We start from the raw sequence: 27,601 nt of genomic DNA, 5'->3' as shown, positions 1-27,601 counted from the left end.
CTATAATATTGGAAGCATACGAATTTAGTGTATATATATATATATATATATATATATATATATATATATATATATATATATTGACGATTACTAACCATCAACATATATATATATATGTGTGATTCACCCATACAAAATTTTAAACTTATAGTACATTAGTTCTGTGAAAGGGATAAGAATTTTTTATATATCTTTATATTTTTTAGGATTCATATATATATATATATGAATCCTTGTTTGTGGAGCCAGCTAGTGTAATATGGATTTTTTAAATGTGTTGCAAAATCTATATAAAAATATAAAGATATATAAAAAATTCTTATCCCTTTCACAGAATTAATGTACTATAAGTTTAAAATTTTGTATTGGTGAATCACATAAAAAAAAGTATAATTTACTTATTTTACAGCCATTCTGTCTTAAAGTTACATAAGTTCCCATATTCTACACATACCGGCCACTGAATTAGAAACCTTTATGCAGATATACGTAAGCATCACTTTCGGAACGTGTATACAAAATACTTGTCACGTAGCAAACCGGCCCCGTAAAGACATAAGACGGTTTCGAATCGTAACAGGTCACTAGATCTAATACTTCCGTAATGGGCCACTAGGCCTAATACTTCCGTAATGGGCCACTAGGCCTAATACTTCCGTAACGGGCCACTTGGCGTAATAATACCTAAAGGAAGAAGAATACTTGGTCACGTGCGGCACCACATGTTCTAGGCAACTATCTAAGAATGCTGATGGTTAGTAATCGTCAATAGTGTTGATCACAATGAAGAAGTTTTTCCCATTGTGATCAACGAACTTCTTTATCGAAGTTCGATAAAGGGCTCATTGTGGGCGCCCCTCTGGCTGGAGTCACGATTTTGAAAACAGCAGAGCAGACTGGTTTTTCAAAAAGGTGAGATATCCCAATGTATAATCAGTGGAAAAATAACCCAGGTTGCTTGGCTAAGAGAGGTAACTATGGTCCTAAAGACAGTCTGTCAGGAACGAGATCGCCGTCGTCTGTGAAGGTTTGTACGGACAAACAGAACTTTATGTGTGCAGTAATCATCATCATCATCATCATGCGTATCAAGGATTTAGGCCTAGCATGGCCTGTTCCGGCCTTAGAAGTCATCGCTGAATCGTTTAAGAGGATGTCCTGGTTTTCTTTTTCCTAATGGCTTGTACTTTAAGGCTTGTTTTGGTAATCTTTCTGTTTTCATTCTTTGAACGTGTTCCATCCATTTATGTTTATATTTTTTAATTTTTTCTATTACTGGTTCTTGGTTTAATTCTTTCATAATATCTTCGTTTCTTTTGTGATCAAATAGGGTATACTTTGCAGTTTTTCTCATAAACTTCATTTCTGCTGTTGTTAATCTTTGTTTGTCTTTTTGTTTTATTGTCCAGATTTCGCTTCCATACATTAAGACTGGTAGGGCTAATGTATTGTATACTTTTAGCCTGATTTGTTTTTGAACTAGATTTGGTTTAAATATAGAGTTAATTACACCTGTTATTTTTAAATATTTTGCAATTTTTACGTTTATATCTTTTTCATTTGCATATGTGATCATACATCCTAGGTAGTTAAATGAATTCACCTGTTCTAAAATCTTGTTATCTATTACTATTTTAGTTCTTGCTGGATCTTGTCCTTTAAAGGCCACAGTTTTTGATTTTTCCGTTGATATTATCATACCATAATCTTTGGATATCTCATTTAGTTTATGGGTCGGGAACAACCTTCATTGAATGCTTCGGTCATTACTGCACACATTTAGATTTGTGTGTGTGTGCAGTAATGACCGAAGCATTCAATGAAGGTTGTTCCCGACCCATATCTCACCGAACTATACGCAGGGAATTGAAGAGAATCAGTATTGGCAGTCATTAAAGGAGATCGAATACATCATTAAATAAAAGTTTCTAATTCAGTGACCAGTACATGTATAACCTGTTGATGAAGGCATTTCCACACATTTTCCACCCGAACAGTAAAAAAAATGAACTTCATATATTTGTTGTAGCTCTCTTCTTCACTAATCTTTTTTTATTATGTCCTTTGTTGGAAACGGGTGGTTTAGTCAATTGCAACAAAAGCCTAGTATTTATTTTATAATATACCCAGAATGAACTTAATTGAATTGCCTCTTCATGTCCTTTTATATAAATTCATCAGATTTCAAATAGTCGGATTCCCAAAATTATCATGATCCAAAGACTCTGTTCACTTAGTCAATCTTTTCTGGATTCTCTAGATTCTAGAGTTTCCATTAGAAACATGCCGAGTAAAATCCGGAGCCAAAATCTAATATTGGCCTGATTAAAGACTTGCATGATATCATTACTTCCTTGTGATTTCTATACTTACATTCTCTATCAACTCTTTGTATTCATCAGTTTTTGATAAAGGTTGTCCATTTATCTTATATCTATCTAATATTATCTTCTTATCGAACCGGATAGTCTTTCCTTTATTCACATTAAATTTTAAACCCAACTTTCCGATCCTCTCTGCCAGTGTCTTATGACCCGCTTCTAAAGACTTAAGGTAATGCGAACTTTATTCACGTCAGCAAAGAGAGAAATTCTACTTTTAATATTTTAATCTAGATCATTTATGAATATGTTAAACAACAAGGATCCTAACACCGAACCGCTATTTTACCAGGCTCTTAATAACCTAGCTCTTTGAAGATTTTTTTCTCTAAACACCAGATCCTGTTGTTTCATTCAACCAATTTCCGTTCATATCATTACATGATCATTACTACCAATTTGGTACATTTTAATCAGCAGACTGATATGGAATGCAATCAAAAGATTTGCAAATATCCAATTAAATCACTTCATAGCCATTAACTGGATATATTTTATCTATCTCCCTTGTGACCTCTTCAAAAAGAGTAAGCAGATTTCTCATAATGGAAGATCAGTTAGAATAACGTGTTCCATTAAGAACTTGATTAGTTATCCAGCTGACTATCACTGCAATTTATGAAATTTACTTCTAGTAATATTTAAACACCAAATTATTCAAGATGTCTCTCTGAACAATGATTCCTGGTTAATCCTTAATTCTATTAACATACCATCAAAGTTAGCTTTTGGTTTTAATTCCAACATTGATGTTCTCTAATTATACCCATATTTGGAGATTTCAGTATTGTGAGTAGTAAGAAAAAGTGAAGTGAGATTTTTCTTACTAGAAATAAGAGAGGACTGTATTTTAACAGTTCACGTCCACAAGGCTGTCCTTCACTGCAGCAGGCAGATCAATGTTTTTAAGGTTTGGGCAGACCTTGAATCAAAAAAATTGGGTACTATAAGGTTTATCAAATGAAGAACAAGAACGAAGTGCACTGTCATTAACAAAACTATGGATGAGGTTTGAGGTTAGTGAAATAATATCATTCATCTATGAGAGGAAAAGCCTGACGGGTGTAATAACAGACCTCTGAGTATTAATGGGTAAATTAAAGGGAGGAATGACATCCATCACAGTGGAGAAACTTAAGTCTCTGCAAGACATTACATCTACAAGTCATCTACAGTTCATTGGTAGGTGGCTGCATTTAATAACCACACTCGCGCGCGCGCACACACACACCATATATATGAAAAGCACTGTCGCATAAGACTATCTAACTTACCTTTCGATTCGAAAGTGTAGGTATTTATTTTCAAAGGTCATCATTAAAACCGACTGTACATGTATGCGTGCGTCGTGTGTATTTTAGGATTTGGGATTTAGGATCTTTATTAAAATGTATTGGTCGAGTCATTCCAATTTTAGTTTCAAAAAGAGCATTAAGATTCACTAGATTATCTTCATCTAAGCTTGAGTCATCTAAGCTCTACAGGGTTTTGTAAATGAAAAAGAGGAATGGAATGTGCTCAGCAAATCTATGAAAAGAATCAGACATTAGTGAGAGACGATCATTCATGCATAGGAAGAATAGTGTAAGTGGAAGCATACAGCCTTGAGGTATTCCGGTATTGATGGAAAAATCAGAAGATCTACTGTCTACTATCCATTATGTCATGCAATGAATGACCAGAGAGGAAACTAGCAGTCCACTCACAAAGGTAGGAGGGAAGCTGTAAGATGTCTACTTGATAAGAAAGGCAGCTATGTGCTCGATGAAATGCTTTGGGAATATCAAGAAAACAACAGTATGTGTTTATTCAGATCTTTTCAGTTCCTGTGTCCAAAGGTGGATAAGGTTAGAAAGGCAGTCTGCTATAAAACAAGAATGACGAAATCCAATCCATATTGGTGATTGCTAATTAACTAATGAGTCTCTAGGAAGGGAAGAAGCTTGTTGTTGATGACCTTCTCCATCACTTTCGAGGGTATATTAAGGACAATAGTTCGAAAGTTTGATGGTCAAACATTGTTATTTCCTTTTTTAGGAACAGATGGGATAAAAGCTTACTTCCATGCTGTTGAATAGACACCAAATTGGTATGAAAGGTTATGAAGGCGATATAGAATGGTGTTAGTTCTGGAGCACTTCATAGTACAGCTGAAGGAATATCATCTGAGCATGGAGTTTATCAGTATGAAGGCTATTGTACATGTTTTTGATGTCCTTCTGGGGAAAATTCAGAGGATGCATACTTTAAGTAGTTTCTGGACTAGTAGGAAGTAGTTTCCCTTGGCTATCTAAACAAGAGATGGAGGAGAAGACTGATGTGAAGAGATCTGGTTTATTTTTTGGAGTTGTTACGAATGTGCCAACAGGATAGGAAAGGTAGAAACATGATACGGTGCAAGTTTTCCCAACAATTTTTCCAGAAGTTTTCCTACTAAAATGGCATTCAATGCCATTTTTACCAGGAAACAGTCTTAATGCATTTCTCTCTTATATGGTATACTTTAGATTTCTTTCTTCTTCTTTTTTCAGTTATTAACGGGATGTAGTGTATGGTAAGCTTCATTTTAGCTTGGATTGCTTTAGCACATTTGATCGGGGATTTTGAGTTGAGTGGGGAATAAAATCACTCTGAATAAAACTAATTTCATTTTTTACATCAGATGCTTGGAGGAGAATATAAGCAATAATCTTGTTGTCCTGATGTTAAACATTTATGCTTCAAAGTTAGGACCTATCTGGGTATTGATTACAGTAGATGTTTCTTTTCTTTAGAATTTCCATGCAAATTTTTACATTCCTTCTGTGTATTTGCGTCCACATCATGCTTTTTTTTCTTCCTTTATGCAGATGACCTTTTGTTACCGGTCTTAAATTCTATTCATAGAATTCTGCTGCTAAGAGTACATTTGATTCCTTTTCTTCATTTGACAAACGTTGCAATAGTCAAATGCTCACGATTTTACATAACCATTACAATTAAAATTGGGGTGTATGACCTTGTGCCATTCAAGGCTACCAAAACATACGCCTGTCTCATTTCTCACTAGAAAGATCTCACTTCATTTCTCATTATTTTTATAATGACGTATATCTTCATGTAGCAAAAAATAAGTGAACAGTTTTACTCAACATTATTAGGATGACAAAGTTGTCATCCTAATATAATGTTAGGACACAACAGCAAAAATGTTATGTGGAGCATCGAAACCATGCAAAATGGAAAAGTAGCAAAGGATAGAATCATAGCTGATCTTCTAAAAGCAGGTGGGGAAGTTATTATCAAAATGTTGACCCAACTTTTTGTCCTATGTCTGAAGAAAATTAGTTTGGAAAATTACCACTTTTCCTAAAAAAGGAAACATTTCAACCAGTGTTTTCTTTTTATATTAGCATAGGGCTGCGAAACATGGACATTAAATCTAAAGGAACCTGAAAAACTAAAAATATTACAATTTAGTATGGAAGATTGTATCCGTAATAGTATAAACTGGATCGCAAAAGGAATACTTGGATACGAAATCAAATCCAAGTCTAACATGACGGAAAGAATTAAACATCTCAAGTCGAATGAGTTGGACACGCTGCTCGAAAAATAAGTCCATCGATGGACAAAAGAAATAATATATTGAATTTCGCAGAAAGAAAAACGACCACATTGCCGATCAAAATCACGACGGCTGGTTCAATTCATAATATTTGCAGGAGTGACATGGGGAAGAAACACTATTGACAGACAATCTTGGAAAGCTGATTTCCTATGCAATATTTAAAAGGTCCTTCGATATCTCTACTAAATACCACAAATGATATTAGATTTCATGCTGCACTTTTCTATTCATTTATTCTTCTAAAAAGCAACATCATCAACTTAGAAAGTAGAGAACTTTGAAATTTAAGAAAAAACAAAGACATCATCTCAAAGCAGAGAAAGCAGCAACAGTCATCATGACCGCAGCAGACTACAAATAAAATATTTTTCTCCTTTCAGAATTATATACTTACTCCTAGACAATGACTCTACATGGGCAAATCATTAAGATGCCAGTGAACTGCGAAATACGTTAACCTGACTAACTGATTTAAACCCGAAATTGAAGTGAAGGCAGTCTTGGAGGCATCTTTGAAAGGCCTTCATCCCGCAGTGGATCGATAACGCTGTTGTTATTGATTATGATGATATCTCCATGTAATTAGATTTCTATTCTTGGAATAATTTACGGTTCTAGCGTTTCATAACACACGGTGATATGCTTATCACATTCATAGTCTCATCACTCTCCAAAATGATTTGTGGTATGCTTTCCCGTTTTAGATACTTCTCATTTGTACAACTGACAAATCTAGAAATTCAGAGTTCTTTCAAGTTTAGAATACTATTATCTGTTAGAATATTAGAACATAGTTATCTGTTAGAATGCTTGAATACTGTTATATATGGTGTATACCAGAAACATCTCTAAAATGCGCATGCTGCCCAAGAGGCTCGGATCATTTGCTTATAGACATTTTGTATCTACCTTATGCCTTTTTCTAGGCATGTTTTCATGGATTCTGTCTTCCGAATTGGTCGCCATTATTTCTCACTTTCCTCTAAGCGTGTAAAACACGAGGAGATGCCGGTCAACATTAATGGATAGTTTATCTTCAGGTTTACCGAATCACTTCTCATCACCTTTCTCCTTCCATTTATCTTTTTTTTGGAATGACCTCCATCAAACACTGTTTTCCCAAAAGGACCATAATCTTTATTTTTATAAGAAATCTTTCAAGGATTCCTTCCTTCTCCCTAATCACTTCTCCACACATGATCGAGATACGCAGTGCAAGTTTTGCAAGTTCTCGTATGTGGAAAATATGTATAATCCGCAAACCGGAGACATAAATGCTTAACATTAGATGCTTGACACAGACATTTCATTGGGAATTATATTATGATTTTATTAATATTTTGTAGAATATAGGTGATTGGGCAATTGCCTTTGTCATTTTTAATGTATTCCATTTGATATTCTGCCATCTTTTGCGAATTCATATATCTGGCTTTTACTTTAAACGCAAAATCATAAAGAAAAATTATATTAATTCTGCACCATGCATTGAAAGTTTTCAACTCATAGTATGCATTAGTGTAATTATTTATTTTATTTTTTCATTTTAATTTTTGGTAATAACAGCATGATACAGAAGGTAAGCACACAAAATTTCCAGTCTATTGGTCTCTGAAAGCAGACAACATTGTTTCAAATTTTTCTACGGTAGCAGACAGGAACTTGTGATACTGTCAACCTAAAAATCACGTGCTACGAAGTGAACTTGCAGAGCAAACAAACAAACAAAAAAAAAAGATAGCATGAATAGCCAAATGTTGGCTTTAATGTAATTGACAGATATTTGGAGCTTTTCTAATATCAATCTTACCTAACAAATGGTGTTACTAACCGCCTTAAATATATGTTTTTTTTTGAAGATAGAATTTTTCAAGCTAGTTGAATAAAAACAAACAAACAAAAAAAATAATAATAACTACACGCTCAGGTAAGTTTACCCCAAAATATTTATTCCCTATATTCGTGCAGTAAATCTTCTTACAGAAACAAGTTCTTTAATCGTCTTGTATGTTACTAAAATCTTATCATTCTACTTTCATCAACGCTAAACGGACCCAAATAACTAGAGTTGAGAAGCACCGAGAGATATTCTGGAAAATCAATTTGTTGCAGCGGTAGTCATCTGCAACTCACTCATCCCTTTTGACTGCGTAATCTAAACTACCGAGGAACTTGTCACATGACTGACTGAAACGTGACCGACATTAATATCCGCCTACCCAATATCAATTCCCGATGACGAAAACACGAGACAACATTTAAACCTCGCGATGTTACGCTCGCTTTAGATACTGAAATTGAAGCTGTTGTCGATTACCTCTTCCTTAAATTAGATAGAATTACATCGATGACATGCTGAGAAAATCGAAAGGGGTTTGGTTTAAAGTGAGAACCTTAAACCGACTCAAAAATTTGATATCTGGTGTCAACAGAAATTAAATTATAACTTCACTTTCTAAATGCGCGAGTATAACTTTATCATGGCTCCTTGAAATGAAAGTTACTAGTTGATGGTGATTATTTATTATTTTAATAAGTATTTATTATGAACTAAATATAAACATCTAGTTTTGCCTATTTGCTGCTCGGTTTAGTAAACTATTTTTGTTTGTAATAGTGACTAAACTCTTGAAGATATTTAATTGATTGTATCCAACTGAGTCACGCATTCTGGTATTTGAATGTAAAATTTTTCAACCAGGCTGAATATATATATTGAAATAACAAAATTTTATCCTTAATTTAGTCTTAATATTTTAATTTTTTCAAATGCATGAATATGTGATATTAATCAGTGTCTCTATTAGTTATTAAATTAACATTGTTCGTACTATCAAAACGATCTCAGAATAATTTGGATTCAATATTAAAATGAATTTTTATTGCCCAGAATCAGTGATCAAATTCGTCTAATTCAAGAACTTCAAGTTCGCACTTCAGCATACTGCAGTTCTTGAATTACATTTGAGCTACTAACCAAAGCATAATTAAAGGTTACAAACAAAAGGCCAAAATACTGTAAAGGATGCTGTATTTGACTAGTTCACAATGTTTCTTGAGCATTTTGAACCAATCCTATGCAATATTCATCTCTCGAAGATGAATATTGCATAGGACTGAATATTGCTTATTAATCTTCTTTCAGTGTATCCCGAAACAGTGGATCAGGTCACGAAAGTCGGTTAGGACACATACACTCGCATACTATCTGGCAAATACGGACTTCACTGAAAACTATGCGATGTCATCTTCACTTGCTTGACAAATCAGCAGAAGTTGTTGTCGAAATGTTCCTTACTAATTGACACCAAAACATGCTTAGCATCGTGTGTGGGGTATAGAGAATTGCATACTGTCCTCAGGATAAACCTTTCATTCAAAGAACTGTCACATTGATAAAAAGTGGGGCAGTGAAACACCTGAACGCAGAATCAATGGATGACCACCCATATAAAACAGCACTGATGGTTCCAATAAGAATTCAAAAACTATAGCATTGGTATGTGATTAATAGAATTTCGAGCCGTAATCAACTATTTGAGGCGGATCCAAATGATCGCGCTATTGAATGTATTCGTTTGTAGAACACAGGCATGTGTTCTACAAATGAATACATGATTTTCTATGCAAGTGCTACCTGGTACTGATAATTCTTCCAACAAGGTAATGGTAGACCACACGTAGTGGTTAATAACTTAAGAAAAATCAAGAGATTGGAAGCGGAGCTTCTCTCACATAGCATACAGTTCATACCTGGTGTGCTATCTGTTATGACTTCGTTCCTATTTATTATATAGACTTTAGACCAATGAATATAATTTATAAAAGAAAACACATTGTATTTATTTGGTCGTGTCAATATATAATGAAACCCTTGTTTCGCCACTAATATTTGTGGCCTTCTGGGTTAAGATGACATGAAAATACAATAAAAGGCCAAACGTGAACTATAACATTACTAAAGTATAGAAATCATGTATGACCATTAAAATATAAGTTGAAAACGAAGCCACGTGGAACGTGTGGAAGCTAGCACGAGTTAGCTGTTGTTCAGCATTGTGTGCAGATAGTTGGCTGAAAAGTTGAAGCCCGACATGTGGAATGATTTCAAGAGTGATTTCCAAATATTACACAGGATCAATCCTTGATTTATATTGAGTGTGACTTATGAATGGATGACCATAGTACATTATTTTATGTTACAAGCAGTGAAGTTGTCTTCAATGTAAAGTATGGAGCTTAATTCATTCCATTCAGAGTTATGGTGTGTGTGAGCGGAAAATGAAAAGCCAAGCCTGAGTTGTCTTCTCTGTTGTTATTGAATCCCTAATATATGTCTTTTTTGCCTTGTTTCCAAACTTCCAGATGTCTGCCCTACGTAGGAAAGGCCACAAGAATACGGAATATTGTAGATCTCAGGACTTTTGTAGAAAGGATTGTGGTCCTTACGCAACCCAGTAAACCTCGTATAGTCAAAATGGATTGGAAGTCAATTATGTAATGATATTTGATGAGATTAGCGATCTTTTTCAAGCGAAAGTATACCAATGTAAGGGATGAAAATTGAAGTCCTGTAGTGAATGTCAGGATTTTTGCTTTGGAGCAGGAGTAGAGAATATCAATTGTTGTATGAGTTTCTTTGAATATCCGTTGCAAACAAGTAGCAGGAGTAGAATTTGTAATTCTTCCTCTCTTGTAATAGAGACTGTCCTCTTTGAGTGTATGTATAATACTTAGTTTCTGTGATATATAGTACAATGAGGATGAGTTCGATGAGTTGGCTTGTGGTATACACCAAGTGAGAAATCTTCTTCTGCTTTTTTGATAATCAAAACATCTAGGAAAATGGTTTCCTTCATTTTACAGTTCCAAAGTTTTATGGCGGATGGATGATCAGGTCTTGGATGATCAATCCCTTATAAAAGACAAAGAATATGATACTTTCCCTGTGAATTGATAAAGATAGATTGAATGAATAAAATTACTATTTCTCTGCACTAGAGAGCCCCATGAAGCGATTTTTAATATATAATATTATTGATATTTCTCTTACTACTTAAATCACTATATTAATGGATTAGAATTGTTCAATATCCAGTTGGGTGAACCTAGAATTGACCCCTCCATGTGGGGCACCTGTTCGTGGTGGAGGGGACCACCCAGTGATGGTACTGGCCATTTTCATTCTTCCTCTTTTTCTTTGCTTTTCTTCCCGTATTCTTTGCTCTACTTCTCCTGAGTCTTTTTCACTATCCTTTTTCCAGACCACCATCACTGGGCTCCAACGCCCTGTCGCTGTGTTTTCCGTGCGGTGCGACCCGTGGACATCAAGAAGGGGGGGGGGGGGATCCTGGTAGTCTTGCACTACTTTGGCCCCTGCTTCGGCAAGACGGGTGGTCCTGGATGGCCCAGCCAGGATCAGTCGGTTAGTGGGCTTACCTAGAAGGGTCAACGGTGTTGCAGTTAGTCTCTCACCCCATGGTCCGTGGTCGGGATCCTAGAGCTGCTGCAGTGCCGGTATATCGTCCAGGGTAGTCCTGGCGTTCCACTCCTGAGCGCAGTCTTTGCTTGCCGGGTAGTGGGCGTCCATGTGTGGCTCCGTGGTGGGTGGGGAACTCTGGCGCCGAATTAAAAATTCCTTAAATATGAATTCTTCATCCTTAAATGTTTCAGGAACCCTAACAAAGTCCCAACCAAGTACTGATAATATAGGCACAGCATATGGAAATAGAAATAAGAAACAAAAGATATCGGATACTAACATAAATGTACCAACCTTTTTAATCATTCATGCAACAGGTGAAAAACCAATCGGGAAAATGTCACCCTTCTTTATCCAAAAAGGTTTAGAAGGACTGGCAGGACCTCCCAAAACTGTCAAGATTTTGCTTTCTGGTGATATCCTCGTGGAAATAATGTGCAAACAACATTCCGAGAAACTACTGAGAGCAACGACAATGGGTGGAATACAAATTGTAGTAACACCTCACAGAACACTCAATTCCAGTAGAGGAGTAATATCATAATGGGATCTCCTGGATGTTCCTGATGAGGAGATATGTTCAGAGCTTAAAGATCAAGGAGTGACGGGTGTGAGGCGCATCCTGATACGCAGGGATGGTCGCCTGGTCTCAACCAAGAACATCATCCTTACTTTTGATACACCTAGGCCTCCGACATCTGAAAAAGCAGGGTATCTCATCTGTTCTGATGAGATACCCTGTTAGTATCTCATCTGTTAGAATATACATCCCTAACCGGCTGAGATGCTTTAAATGTCAAAGATATGGACATGCTCAAACTTCCTGTCTTGGTTCTACTACCTGTGCCCGATGTGGTAGTAAAGAACATGAAAATAAATCTTGCTGTGAAAAAAAGAGCTAAATGTGTCAACTGTCAGGGAGATCATCCAGCATACTCTCGTGCATGTCAGAAATGGAAAAATGAAAAAGAGATACAAAAAATTAAAACAGAACAAAACGTAACATATCAGGATGAAAAAAGAAAGCTGGCCACCATTACACCTGTTCTACGATCCTCTTATGCTGAAAAAGTAACAATTAAAAAAGTGCCAACAGCAACTCAAACATATATGTCTATTCCACCATTTGATAATTTCACCATACCTTAACTTTACGATCGCAAGTGCTTCTCTGTTGAGTGCATTAATCACAAGACTTCCCATACTTCCCTAAAATGCCCATACTTCCCTAAAACAGTGGATAAATATAAATCTGACGAAGGTAAGCCCTCAACCTCTCGAAAACCAGACAAGCCAATAAAATCAAAACAATAGGAAAATGTTTACAATGGAACTGTCGTGGGATCCGCCAGAATATTGATGATATCAAGATGTTGTTGCAGAAACACAAACATTTCTGTTTCTGTCTACAGGAAACTTACTTAAGACCCAATGAGGACCGTGCCTTACTCCAGAGACAACTTCAAAAATGGTCCCATTCAATGAAAACTCATCTGTTAAAAAAATTATGGTGGAGACTTCACTCAAAGATAAACCCTCAGACACTCGACAGAAAAAATGGATACCTCTATACCCACTGAAAGCAAACTAAGCATACCAACTGACCATAACACATTTGATGTTTTGAACACTCTACCAGAGGAATAGATGGACACTGGCTGCCCATACTTCCCTAAAACAGTGGATAAATATAAATCTGACGAAGGTAAGCCCTCAACCTCTCGAAAACCAGACAAGCCAATAAAATCAAAACAATAGGAAAATGTTTACAATGGAACTGTCGTGGGATCCGCCAGAATATTGATGATATCAAGATGTTGTTGTAGAAACACAAACATTTCTGTTTCTGTCTACAGGAAACTTACTTAAGACCCAATGAGGACCGTACCTTTAGGAATTTCACTGTTGTACGTAAGGATAGAACTGGAGATGGTCCTGTTCATGGAGGAGTAGCTACCCTAGTGTCAGTCATACTCCTTTCCATTAGGTCCAACGTAATACTTCTCTGGAAGCGGTAGCGATTCGTTTCTCTGTGAGATTCCTTATTACAGTATGTTCAATTTATTTACTACCAAATGCTGAGTTAAATGAAATTGATCTTGATAACCTTATCTCGCAACTGTCTGAACCCATACTTTTGATGGGTGACTTTAACGATCACAATACTCTATGAGGTAGTGCCAACACTAATAGACGAGGTCGAATCATTGAAAAAATTTTTGATAATAATAACCCTTCCCATCTAAATAATAAACTCAATACTTTCTTCCATATGCCTACCCGCTCATATTCTGCAATTGATCTTACAATCTGTTCCCCTTCCATTCTTCCACTGCTCATGTGGTACATTGAAGAGAACATATATGGAAGTGATCACTTTCCTGTTCTTTGTACAATGTCTTCACAGGAACCATGTTCACCCACACGGATACCTATATGGAAAATGGACCAGGCTGACTGGAACACTTTCTCTCATCTTGCAAAATTTAGTGCTGATGCCATCAGTCAAACACCTATCAATGGAGCTGTAAAATATATAACATAATGCATTGTCTAGGCAGCAACAACCTCCATCCCAAAAACATCATCTCGATTTCCAGTTTATCCAAAGCCTTGGTGAAACCCAGAATGTCAGGTAGCCAAAAAAGATCAACACAGAGCATGGAGCATATTTCGTAGATACCCCCACCACATCAAATTTAATAACTTTCAAGCGTGCTTGAGCCAATCACGTTTTGTAAGACGTCAGAGTCAAAAATAACCATGGATCCAATTTACTACATCAATTAATCAAATGACCAGTCCAAAAATTGTATGAGATAAAATCCGGAAAATGAAAGGCAGATATAGTACACATTGTTTGTCCACTTTAGACTATAATTTCTCTTGCTGATCCCAAAACTATTGCAGATACTTTGGGAGAAACGTTTGTTAAATCTCAGCAACAGCTTCATATTCTCCGGAATTTTTAATACTGAAAGAGCAGCAAGAGAAACAAAGGCTTAATTTTTCTACCCACATTCTTCAGCCATATAATCAGCCATTTGTCAAGGAGGAACTAAAAAGAGCTCTCCTGCAATCTCACCCTAGTGCAGTAGGACCTGATGACATCCATTATGAAATGATAAAACATCCACCATCATCTTCTATGGATCTTCTTCTCTTATTATACAATAGAATACTTGCAGAGGAAGAGTTTCCAAATTCTTGGCATAAGTCAATTGTCATTTCTGTCCCAAAACCAGGAAAAGATCCAACACAAGCAAATAATTATCGACCTAATTCTCTGACCAGCTGTCTTTGTAAGATACTAGAGAAAATGGTTAATGACATACTTCTCTGGTGTTTAGAAAGCAGCAGTCTTTCCAATACACAATGTGGTTTCCGTAGACATCGATCAATTTTAGACCATTTAGTTCGGCTAGAAACTTGTATAAGAGATGCATTTCTGAAGCGAGAACATCTTGTCTCGGTTTTTTTTTTGACATGGAAAAAGCTTATGACACAACCTGGAGATATGACATATTAAAAGACCTCTATAATCTCGGTCTCAAAGGACACCTTCCTATATTTATTAAAAACTTTATGTCCAGTCGAACTTTCCAAGTCAGAGTGGAAAGTATCTCGACCATATCTTCAAGAACAAGGTATTCCCCAAGGCTCTGTCTTAAGTGTAACCCTTTTTGCTATTAAAATCAACTCAATCATTGAACAGCTTCCTCCCACTGTAGACAATGCTCTGTAGGTTGAAGACTTCACAATTTACTGTCACTCACGTAACATGAGGGTAATTGAAAGACAACTTCAGCAAGCAATTGATCATGTCTCTCTGCGGGCTCTTAATATTGGTTTAGGTTTTCAACAGAAAAAAGTGTCTGTGTACACTTCTGTCGAAGACGCACTCATCACCCAGATCCTGAACTAAGAATGGGACCTATTGTTATTCCACTAACCACACAAACCAAGTTCTTGGGACTCATCTTTGACAGAAAACTCACATTTCTAGCACACATTCGTCACCTAAGAGAAAAGTACAAAAGAACTTTTGAACCTCCTTCACACTCTGTCCTCTACTGGGTGGGGTGCTGATCGAGTTTCATTGCTCCATCTTTATCGTGCACTTATACGTTCGAAGCTGGATTATGAGTCCCAAGACTGGTTCGGCAAGACAGAGTAACCTACGATGGTTGGATTCCATCCATCATCAGGGTATACGGATAGCTACTGGTGCCTTTCGCACCTCACCCACTCCAAGTCTGTATGTAGAAGCAAATGAACCGGCTCTATCACTTCGACGGAAACAGTTTTCTCTTAATTACGCCTTAAAATAAAATCTCTCCGAGATCACCCTACATGGAATAGTATCTTCTCTCTGCACTGGGAAGCTCAATATCACACATATCAAACTGCTATACATCCTTTTGGTATGCGTATTAAAGAAACTGTGAAAGCTGTTAGTATAAATGTTGACAACATTAGCCACACTAAACATAATAGCATTCCTCCATGGCAGGTTTCCACACCATCCTGCAACCTCTCACTTTGTCAGCTACAGAAATCTTATACCCCCATCATCCATTTACCTGCAATTGTTTAATGCACACAGAGCAGCACACGTTGATTTCTTACTCATCTATACTGATGGTTCAAGAACTAAGACCTCTGTTGGCTGTGCTACTGTGTTTCCCGACATTATTATCTCAAATCAGATCCCACCAGACTGCAGTAATTATACAGCAGAGTTACATGCCATTCAGCTTGCACTTGTGCATATAAAAGAAAACTGCTACCAAAAGTGTATAATTTATACAGACTCATTGAGCTCTTTACAGGCTATCTCCTCTCCTATGTATAATCCTCATCCAGTATTTTATGAAGTGCTACACCTGATTCACAAAATGAAAATCCTTAATTGCAATGTTCAGTTCTGCTGGATTCCCATTCACATCGGAATCAAAGGAAATGAGCCTGCAGATGCAGCTGCTAAATCAGCCAATATCTTCTCCACATACTACTTGAAAGTTCCATATATAGACTAAAGACAACTTATAAGATCAAAGCTAATTGCTCAGTTGAAGTTAACATGGCAAGAAACATCAACAAACAAATTATATAACATTAAACCTGAAATTAAACGCTGGCATTCTAATCAACGTACAAAGAGAAGGGAGGAGGTTGTCCTTGCTAGGCTCAGCATGTAACAGTCACCTTACGCATTCTCATTTACTGAGAGCTGATGACCCTCCCATATGTGAAAAATGCAACACACATCTCACTATTCATCATATTCTGGTTGATTGTCAAACATTTACACGAGAGAGGAATGAAAGTTTCACCTATCTAACTAAGCCATATACACTATTTCCCTGAGGAAATGCTAGCAGACTCAGGCAACTTGCATGATGTTTTTAATTTTTTAGAAAGAATTAATTTGTACAAACACATTTGACCATAAATTTGTTTAATGTAAATATACCTTTTTTTTTGCTTAACTTAACTTTTATGCATATATATTATTCATTAGGTTAAATCTGATCAATTATGTATTACCATGGGCCTTCATCTTGTATATTTGTATCACCTTGCTGTAATTTTGTTAATATGTAAATACCATAATGCTAAACTTACATTTTATGCATCAATGCTGTATAATAATTCCTTTCTGATTCTTTAAGCATTAGTATAATAATGTTTGTTGTAATCTTACTAGATGTAGACACTGCTTTCCTCGACTTGTTTTGTATATACATATGTTAACCTATAGTTATCTATTTATGTACTGCTGAAATCTCTGCAGTAATTTTGTTTGTATGTAGATACTGCATCACTTAACATACATTTTGTGTATGCATCTTATTTACTACTTTATTTTTCGAATAATCATGTAGTGCTGTAGGACATCTTACCTATGTGTGTACTTTCTAGTAATTCTGTTTATATGTATTCTAAATTCTGTTTCTACCGCATTGCTAAATTTAATTTTCATCCATGCATATTGTATAATAATCCCTTTTTGCCTATTTTTGTACTGCTATAAAGGCATCTGTTATAATTTTACATATATGTAGATACTGCATTCCTTGGCTTAGTGTTTCATATATTATGTATTAACTTATATTGTTAACTATTTTTGCAGTACTGTAATAACCTCTGACCTTGTGTGTTGCTGTGCCCTCTGCAGCAGTTCTGTTTATTTACTTAGAGATGCTGCTTTGTGAAACTAGATTCTTGTACAGACATATTGTTTGCAATTTTCTGTAAATGCTAATGTTGTAACCTTTAGTATGGCACAGTATGACCTTTGTAGTTTTTGTGCCAAATAAACTATAAACCAACCAACCAACCAACCAACCTAGAATTGACAGTCAGTTAATGTAATGAGACCAGTCTTTACATTGATTCTAATTAATTATCTGTTTAATTAGCACTGACATATCCTAGTTATGGGTATTTTGAGTCTAGTGGTATATCAGCTTCGACTGACACCAGCTGTCGCGAACAACTCATGTGTTTCGATTGCACTATTCTCCTCGGTCCAGAAATGACTTTGCATAAATTATATGCATAAATGATTTGGAAGTTTAGATACAGCCGTGTATCAACTTCTAATGAATCAGTCGGTAATATTATTTTTTTTCTCCCCATTTATTAAGAGTGGAAGTGTGGTCAGAGATGGAATGAAAATTATTCTAAATGAAACGTTTTCTTTCTTCTCATTAACGAGAAGAGATTGTTGACTTCTAAGGTCAAGAATAATTGATTTAGACTTTAATACTTCAATAAAATGGAACTAAGTGATAAGAAAGCCGAAGAAACTGAATTATTGAATATTCTGTCTGTTGCTTATACGCACGCACGCATGCGCGCGCGCACACACACACACACACACACACACACACACACACACACACACACACACACACACACACACACACACACACACACAGATATATATATATATATATATATATATATATATATGTTTGGTACTGGAAGACTGATAATTTACAAGTAAGTTATTACATAATTATATATGCAAGTCAATTAAATAAGCAAAGTTTTTAGTTAGGACATCCAAATCTTATTACGTTTCGGTAGCATTTGGACTTCAATGGTATAAGCCGAGGAAATATATGTTAACATTCCGTAATTTTGCAACATAATCCATATTAATTTTTCGTTGTCTTGTGTAATTCTTTCACTGTTTTTGCATAACTAAAAGAGAAAAAATGCCAGTTTATTTCGGTGATCACGTGAAATTTCAGTTAAACAGCGGCATAATCATTTGTCTCAAAGCCATGCATATATCTTTAGGATTATCGAGGATACTAAAAAACGGTATCTAGTTTCCAAACTTATGAAATAAGCATTGCTTGTGACCGAAATTTTTGCTTAGGTTCAGCTTCTTTGGCGTAAAAATACATTTCATCACATTATATCGCTAGTTTTTCTCATTTTGGGAAAAACTAAATAAAATAAAAATTATACCACTAATATACTTGGCACATCAAAGTTTAAACAGACCAGGTATGCACTATCAATGACTGTAGCTGTCCATACTACTGGAAATTGGGACGTGGTTTAGAGCAGCATTTCTTAAACTATATCCCACGGAACACTTGCTGTTCGTGAACAACTGACAGGTCTGTCGCGTGCGTTTGAAAAAAATAAATAATTCAAAGTTTTAAAACAGATATAAATTTTGTGATGAACGCAATAATGGAAAATACTAAAGTTACAATCACACCTTGCATTCCGAGTTCTAAAGTATAAAAACTGAGGTTTTTGTTTTTGTACTTTGTACCACAGTACCATACGTTCGACTCGCATTCCATTGCTTCCAAATAACAGTATACGTATTCTAATTGTTTTTCATGTTTTTATTATAGTTTTTTGTCCAACTTTAAATTATTTTCTAGCATTTAGACATCTCCTTCCAAACCATACATCATTATTAACATAGAGGCCACATTATTAATACTTGACTTGTAAGATCTCCACTGGTGCTCCCCCCCCCCCCTTCATACCAACCCTTTTCAAGTATCAAAGAGTCACTCTCCTATCTGATTCTTTAAGCGATCATCCACATCTATTTGGCACAAAATTCATATACCGATTATCCGTTTAGAAATCTGTCGTGTAGTGATCTGTTAAAATCTTATGTATAATCCAAATATATATTTACATGTCCCCATCTATAACTGTTTGTTAGCTTATTATAAAATATAACTACTGGGTTATTGAAACAAACTCACCTAGTAGTAAATACCTGTTGGTTCTTATGTAGAAAATTATTACATAATTTTCTACATGTTTAATGTATCGTGTGCTCTTTTCCTGGCTAACTTCTGCCAAACCTTAACTACCGCTGTAGAAATAACGTTTCTGGAGCAGTAATTAAGGTTTGGTAGTAGATACTAACGTTGACTACAGCTAGCGGCAGTTGATATTAAATGTTTCTTCTTTGCTTCCACTGTACAATGGCATAAGGTATCCTATTTCTGCTTGGTTTCTGGATTCTTCTAGGTAAACACCAGATCTCTGTTCATGCTCTTTACTTCTTTAGTAGTACAATTGTTACTCTTCTAGCTGACACCTAATGCTCGTCGCTAGCTGTTCCCTTTTGTATTTTTCTTCAGCTCTTGCTATACAGCCATTTGATCATAGTCTGTTTATGTTTTTAGATATAAGTATACAATGCGTTAGTGCCATCAAATATTTCTTAACTACCTCCCATGGACTAATATCATTTTCCCTACGTTCTTTCCATAGTACTTTTCATTGCTGTTTTCTGAGTCTTTCATAATCTGTTGTCCTTTAGTTCCACACACACACACACACACACACACACACACACACACACACACACACACACACACACACACACACACACACACACACACACACACACACACACACACACACACACACACACACACACACACACACACACACACACACACACACACACACACACACACACACATATATATATATATATATTCCAAACTATTTGATTACCAACGTAGTGCAGTCGCCACGAAGGCATGACGACATTTGCCTTTCAGTTGGAAAGACCTAGGATCGAATTGGAAAGAACATTTATGGGAACTGTTCAAGTGAACATAAATTAGCTGGTCTCATAAAGATGTGGAAAAGTTTTGTTCTCCCGGAAATTGAGATTTTTCATCCCATATAATAGGCAATACCTGCCCTACACATGCACAGTTAACAGTATTATGCGGGGTCTGCTAGTCTATGTTGAATTGTGGATAATTACAGCCAACACAAACCAATGGCAAAGTTAAAATCTTGTCTATAATCACTGTTTTTCAGACGCTATTACCAAATCTAGTATTCTCAACGCTCATTTCTGCTTAACCAATAATCATATAGGGTAGAAGATATTTCTCAAATCTTGAGAAATTATCTTTCTTAATTCCATATGTTTCCTTCCTTCCTGTTTAAATTTTCATAATTGGAATCGTCCATTATTATAATCCAGTTAAAAATTTGCTTCTACTTGCTCTCGATATTCATAGTGAAAAAGTGACAGTTTCTCCATTAACCTACTTTAAAAACGTTACTTTTAAAATCAATGCCTTTCTCCTTAATTTTTCAAACTAAGCGGATAAATTTCTTCATTTATTAGAAGTACATTCTGTTTGTCTCATTTCTGCCCTTATTAAAAACACCACGTCTTTCTACTTCTAGTTAAGATATTACTTAGTCATCCATGTTTCGGTTAACCCGGTTTTTTTGGTCAAACTGAAACAAAACCATAAATTCTTCAATTTTGATTGCCGTGATTTCTTGACATAGAATTGGAGCAAAATATTTCTAAGCTTTACGTCACTCAATTCGTTTCTCCATCCTGTTCAAAATTATCAGCATTAGGCTCTTCATCTTCCTCGAAAATATTGCTTTCCGAGGCCATTCTCTCTTCCTATTTTATCCAGCATCTTGATGACACTCGCGTTTGATTAAATTGTAATTCTTCCAGAGGCCTACCTTCATTCTCATTTAAATGTGGTCCGTCTCTAGCATATGGTTCTTCAACATCCATCTCTTCTCATATATCCATATAATTAAAATCTCTCTTCCTTGAAATTAAAAGCTCTCGTCCAATTCTGGTCATTATATCATTCGTAAACAATGCTCTTCTCTACTCTCCACAGTTATTTCTAGACAGCAGGCTCACAGTCTTAAAAGTCAGTGGTTTCACTATTTCCAACATGTCATCAGACCCTGCCATACATTGTATGCTAGTTGGAGAATAATTGTTCGACCTATCATAATCATTTTGCTTACTACCTTTCCTCTCTTCATAGCTACAGCGACACTCTTCGAAATCTTTCCCTAATCAATCCTCTATCACACCGATTTCTTATTGTATTCTCGGTTACTTAATCCAGAGCATGACTTTCTTTTACGGTTCTGTTTTCTTTTTCCATTCCGCTTTTTTCCTCAGCCCTCTCTCTCTCTCTCTCTCCCCTCCTATCTTCACACCTTTTCCTTTGCTCTTCCAATTAAAACCCATACTAAATTCCTCTACATATCTCGTTCCTCATCATCTCAAGTTTCTTAACTTCATCGATTTTCCATTTCTTCTTTCTTCTGTTGGATGCTCACTCCTCATTCACTTCCACTTAACGTTTATTCTGCTTTGGTAGATGCACATAATGATAAGTATATAAATACGACAGATAAGAAGTATAAAATATATAAAATTATTCTCATAATTAATACTACGAGCACAGTTTCACACGTTATAGGAATCGAGTAAAATTAAAATTAAAAAAGAGGAAAAAATCAACTTTAGCATATAAGTTTAATAATTCATAATTGCTAAATGAAATGCAGTGCAAGTTTCATATAATTCTTTCCTACTTGCCATGATGTTACTAATATTTATAATAAAGCTCAGAAACTTTTAACTCCGGACCATGATGGCATAAATGACAGCCTTGATCTTAAAAATTATAGTCCAAGCTCCTCCTTCTGTTTTCTCAAAAAATTAGAGAAATTAGTAAAATTTTTAAGAAAACAAATTTTCTTCTCCATGAACTAGTTTGAATTCATACAGAAGTTATGTACTGAATGACGATTGCTGAAATTCACCAACTCAGTTTATTTCTTGCAAGATGAACATAAATCAACTCGCAATTTTTCTCGACTTACAGAAAACTGGACACAGCATTCCATGATATTTTAATAATAGAAATGAACTAGAGGCAGTAGTATTAGAGGTGGTGCTCTTCATTTGTTTAAAAGTTAAAAGTTATCGAACGTCTCGATCAAAAACAGTAAAAAAATAACCAAAACCTGTATCAGTGTCTTTTAGCTAAATTACGGAGAGAAATGGTTCTTCCTGGTACTATAACAATTTGATTTATAATCTACATTCACGACTTCTGCGACCTGCGGCTACAAGTACAATTGTAGTTGATTCTGTATTTAATTTCATTGAAGACTCTGTAAATGAAATACAGAGTATATTTAATGAGGAACCGAAAACAGTGGCTGATAAACCTACTCTTAATGCTGAAAAAAATGACAGTTTGTAAATATGTAAAATAATGAAGAAATATAACCATTCGTAAAGCCAATTTTATCTGTATATTCATATTCAAGATGCAGTTGTAAAAGTAATTCAAATTGCAACTGCATGGTGATCGAAAAGTATAACTTATTTAGGTTTTAAAAATTGATTCACACTCATCTAGAAACGATTTTAGAGTTTTATTTTTTTTAAAAAAGTAAATCTTTTTTTTTACTAAATATGGCATTCAAAGTTGGAGTGGAATCTCTCATACTACACTGATACTCCATTTAAAGTATAAATATTTTACTGATTAAACGTATTACTTTATAATATGCTTTAAAGTAGCTGAAGTAATCATTGGTAGCAAACTAACTGAGTTAATGTCACAATTTTCTCTGCTGACCAATTTTTATAGACATTTTAACCTGGATTTTTCTTGGGATATATATATATATATATATATGATATCTTTCATATACAGTATGTCACTTTGAAAATGTAATCTGTAATTAACTAATGCTATATTTACATCACGCACGCACACACACACACACACACACACACACACACACACGCACGCACGCACGCACGCACGCACGCACGCACGCACGCACGCACGCACACACACACACACACACACACACACACACACACACACACACACACACACACACACACACACACACACACACACACACACACACACAGCAGATATAAATGAAAAAGAAACTTCTTCGCTTACCTGCACATAAACCGTGAGTTTTCCGCTCTTCGGGGCTACGACTTCGTATCGCTGAAAGGAATGACAAGCACTTTTAGAACAACGAGACAACACATTGAATAATCTTAAGTCACTAGAATAGTAAGCTGGAAAGCTTGTGTGTTATAAAATTAAAATGCATTTATATTGAGTTTTGTGGATATGTTCTAGTGAAGATAAGAGCGTGTGTGTGTGTGTGTGTGTGTGTGTGTGTGTGTGTGTGTGTGTGTGTGTGTGTGTGTGTGTGTGTGTGTGTGTGTGTGTGTGTGTGTGTGTGTGTGTGTGTGTGTGTGTGTGTGTGCGTGCATGCGTGAGAGAGAGAGAGAGAGAGAGAGAGAGAGATTATTTGTTAACTGGATTGTCATCTTCTGGATAACATAATGCATTTTATGGAATCCATTCAAGTATTCCATTCTAAGTTAGAAGTTATACAGGTTTACCTGTTCTACTTATGCAGGCAATAGAAGTAGTATAGGTGGAAAGTAATGTCTTGAGCTGAAAGGGATATTAATGTTTAGAGATCATTGCTTTATAGAAGAGCATTTGAGCAGAATTCGGAGAGTACATCAGTACCGGAAGACATTTTGGTATAAAAGTTATTAAGGATTTTTCTGGGATCTTTCTGAGGAATGTTGCAGGAGGCATGCAGTAAGCTGTTCTTGATGCAGTGGGAAGTGAGTTTTCTTGATCCTCTAAACATGAGTTGGAGCAGAATGCTGTGTGGAGTCGTATGTTTTCCTGATCTTTCGGTGGTACCATCTGAATCTGAGAAAGGAAATCACTCATTTACGAACTGAAATTAGTTAGTATTCACATTTGGCATTACTAGACGTTTATGGTCACTCCTTACCTTATATGCTTTTGGGGTGAAACCGTCTGCTAAAGAAAATGGCAGGGTCGCAGATTCCCTTTCCACAGAAAGTTAGCAGAACAATCACAAACATCCATGCGCATGGTGAGATTCGAACCCGCAGCCTCTTGGGTGGACAGAAAATACGTTGACCATTCGGCCAACCAGACCGGCAATAACCGACGTGGCACCTGATAAATTTGGCAACGAACTGAAATTTGATTATTGTTTGAGCCGAAGGTAACTTTTCTTTATTTGACTTTCAAAACAACAAATCTGGATTTGTTGATGGTTTTTAACAGATCATGTGAATTCTTCATTGTAGGCTGAATGTGCATACTGGGTTCTTTCCTTGAACCATTATAATATGTCTATTTTTTTTTTTACTTGGACTGCTTTGGTACACTTGTTGGAAAATCGGCGTCGATGTTAGTCGGAAATTTTGTTTGGAGTATTAGATGAATACTTTCATTTTTAGCAAAGTTCATATCAATTATTCAGCCAAGAGTTTATATTAGGAATTTGGAAATAGTAATCAGACTAAAGAAAGGAGTAGCGAAATTACGAAAGCTTTTCCATTTCATTCATGTTGCTCATAACAATCATTTTATTTCACAATACACACCCAATTATTAACGCCATTCATCAGATTTTTAAAGTTCCTCAAATTATGCAGGTGTTTTGTTTTAGGTACACATACATCATTAACTTGAGAATAATATTTCTGAAAATCAAAAGTTAGTTTATTTGTACCAGTTATCAATATAATTACCGATACAGCTTGCAGTTTAATTATGGAGTGGATATGAAGATTAGGTGGTTATAATAGGTGAAGGTTTGTATTTCTTTTTAAGGAGCAGAAACCATTTGTGATTTTAAAGTGTGACATTTGGCCTGCTTAACTGTGCCTGAAGTTTTTAAAGTAGTTCATTGAGACAGTTTGCATTCGAGAAGATATTCTATATTTTTCTTTTAATTTTGAATAAGATATTCTATATTTTTCTTTTAATTTTGAATAAGATATTCTATATTTTTCTTTTAATTTTGAATAAGGTATTGTATCTTCGCTGCATTTCTCCAAGTATCTACATCATATGAGATGATTGAATATAATAGTGCTGAAAATCAAAATATGATAGTACTCAGTTTTACTGCTGTATGTAGACAGGAGGCTACTAACACTATTCTGTAAAATTTACGGTGGCTGTATCGATAACAGCATATCCAGTCTATTAGTTCCAGGTTAGTTTGGCATTAAAGTAATTATCTGTGCATTTGATTCTTAGTATCTAGATGATGCGAAATTGAAAAATGCTGCTATATTATAAAACTTAGCTGGTATGTTCTTTTTTCTGGAACACATTGTAGTAGCAAACAAACAAACAAAAAAGGGTCGGAATGAAATCTACCATTCTTAGATCTTAGCGTGATCCTTTTTGGTTGCTATTATATGATGTTCAAGAACAAAAGATTATAGTGGTATATCTCAGTCTGATTCTTGTTCATAATATTGCAAATAGTGAAATGGTCTTTATCGAATATAGTTAGAACAGCATCACTAGTACAGATAATAATATCTTATCTGAGTAGATTAAATAGAACATTCATATAAATTATAATTCACAGAAGTGGATCTTATCAGGGGGCAGTATAGCTTTATTATATTAATTATCGGATATTTTCCAAAATACGAGGTGTAATTTGAAACTACATGAACAAAAAGTCACTCACCCTTCGCCCTAACATTTGATGGTGCAACAGAAAGGACCTTATTGCTCTTATTAGATTGTTAAGTGTGATTGAGTCCTCAAGGCAAAGACAAGGAGTGAATGAAAATGAATAAGGATAGGAAAGGAATAGGGTACTCTTTCTTTCTTTTCCTTGTTCTTTCTTTTAGCGTAGGATGACAAAATACTAGGGAAAATACAATCCGCACGAGAGAGAGAGAGAGAGAGATTTAACATATTTATAGACAATGATACATATTTCTCAGTTCTAACTATCGTAATGGCTAACGTATCTACTCTCCAGTCCACAGTCTGAAGGTTCGAATACCGCCGAATCATGAATATCTGTTATTGCCTTCTTTAGGTAATAGATAAATTTCATGATCCACTGTGAGACCACTCCGCTTATTAGACGACTGAAATGTCTGAAAAAAGTTTCATGTTTGATCTCTATAGCAAGGATTTCCGGATTATGATTTTCAAAAACATGTAAAGTTAATAATTTTGTATAAAATATTTATATACAGTAGATGTTTTTACAAAAACATATTTTTATACGTTGTTTATGAACGATTTACAAAAACCTTTGAACACAGATTAACAGGTCCTGTAAGTCTGTTTGGCAAAACAGACTTACAGGACCTCTATATCGGTCGAAATAATCTTTCATGATGTGCCTCTGTGATGTTTCCTTGACGTGGATGAGAAACATTTGACTCGTGCATGACGAAGCTCCACCACATTTCAGTCGTGAGACACGAGGGTATTGATCAAATATTTCCTGATGGATGAATTAATCGAGGTGAACCAATTTCATGGTCTCCTCGGTCACGTGACCTAAATCCTGTTGATTTTTATTTGCAGAGTCTTTGGAAATCATTAACGTACCTTATCCCAGTGGGGTATGGTGATAAATTGCAGTAGAAGATGTTGGACATGCATGCACTGCCATTAGACACAGGAACTTTCGAACGCGTGAGACTTAAGTAATAAGGCGTCTCAGCGACTGTGAGCTGGTAACAGAGGTCATTTTGAACATCTGCTTATAAACTGCTTGAGTTTCTTTAGCAAGTTTTTACAGGATTTTATGCTTATTTCCTGACAGTTTTCCTTCTACGTGATTTTTTAACTTCCAAGTATTAACCCATACATTTATTACAGCTATACGGATTATCCCAGCATGTTGGCTATGGAGACTATAACTTTTCCTTGGATGGATAAAACTGCAAGAATTAATACGTACACT

The 27,601-nt window shown here is 35.5% G+C and overlaps 1 protein-coding gene across 1 annotated transcript in view; it reads right to left on the bottom strand.

Moving 5' to 3' along the window:
- Window positions 1-27,601, bottom strand: part of LOC150106394 (uncharacterized protein ZK1073.1-like) — a 247,633-nt gene that overhangs the window by 119,717 nt on the left and 100,315 nt on the right. The window contains exon 2 of the mRNA XM_090392419.1: window positions 23,761-23,811. Coding sequence (XP_090248545.1) covers window positions 23,761-23,811 — 51 coding nt within the window. The remainder of the gene's footprint in view (window positions 1-23,760; window positions 23,812-27,601) is intronic.

The sequence above is a fragment of the Typopeltis vanoorti genome, chromosome 5 (assembly GCF_054136105.1).
Source record: "Typopeltis vanoorti isolate ZY-2024b chromosome 5, IOZ_Tvanoo_1.0, whole genome shotgun sequence".
In the NCBI taxonomy this organism is placed as follows: Eukaryota; Metazoa; Arthropoda; class Arachnida; order Uropygi; family Thelyphonidae; genus Typopeltis; species Typopeltis vanoorti.
The sequence above is the reverse complement of the archived record's forward strand: the minus strand, read 5'-3'. Positions and strand labels throughout refer to the sequence as shown.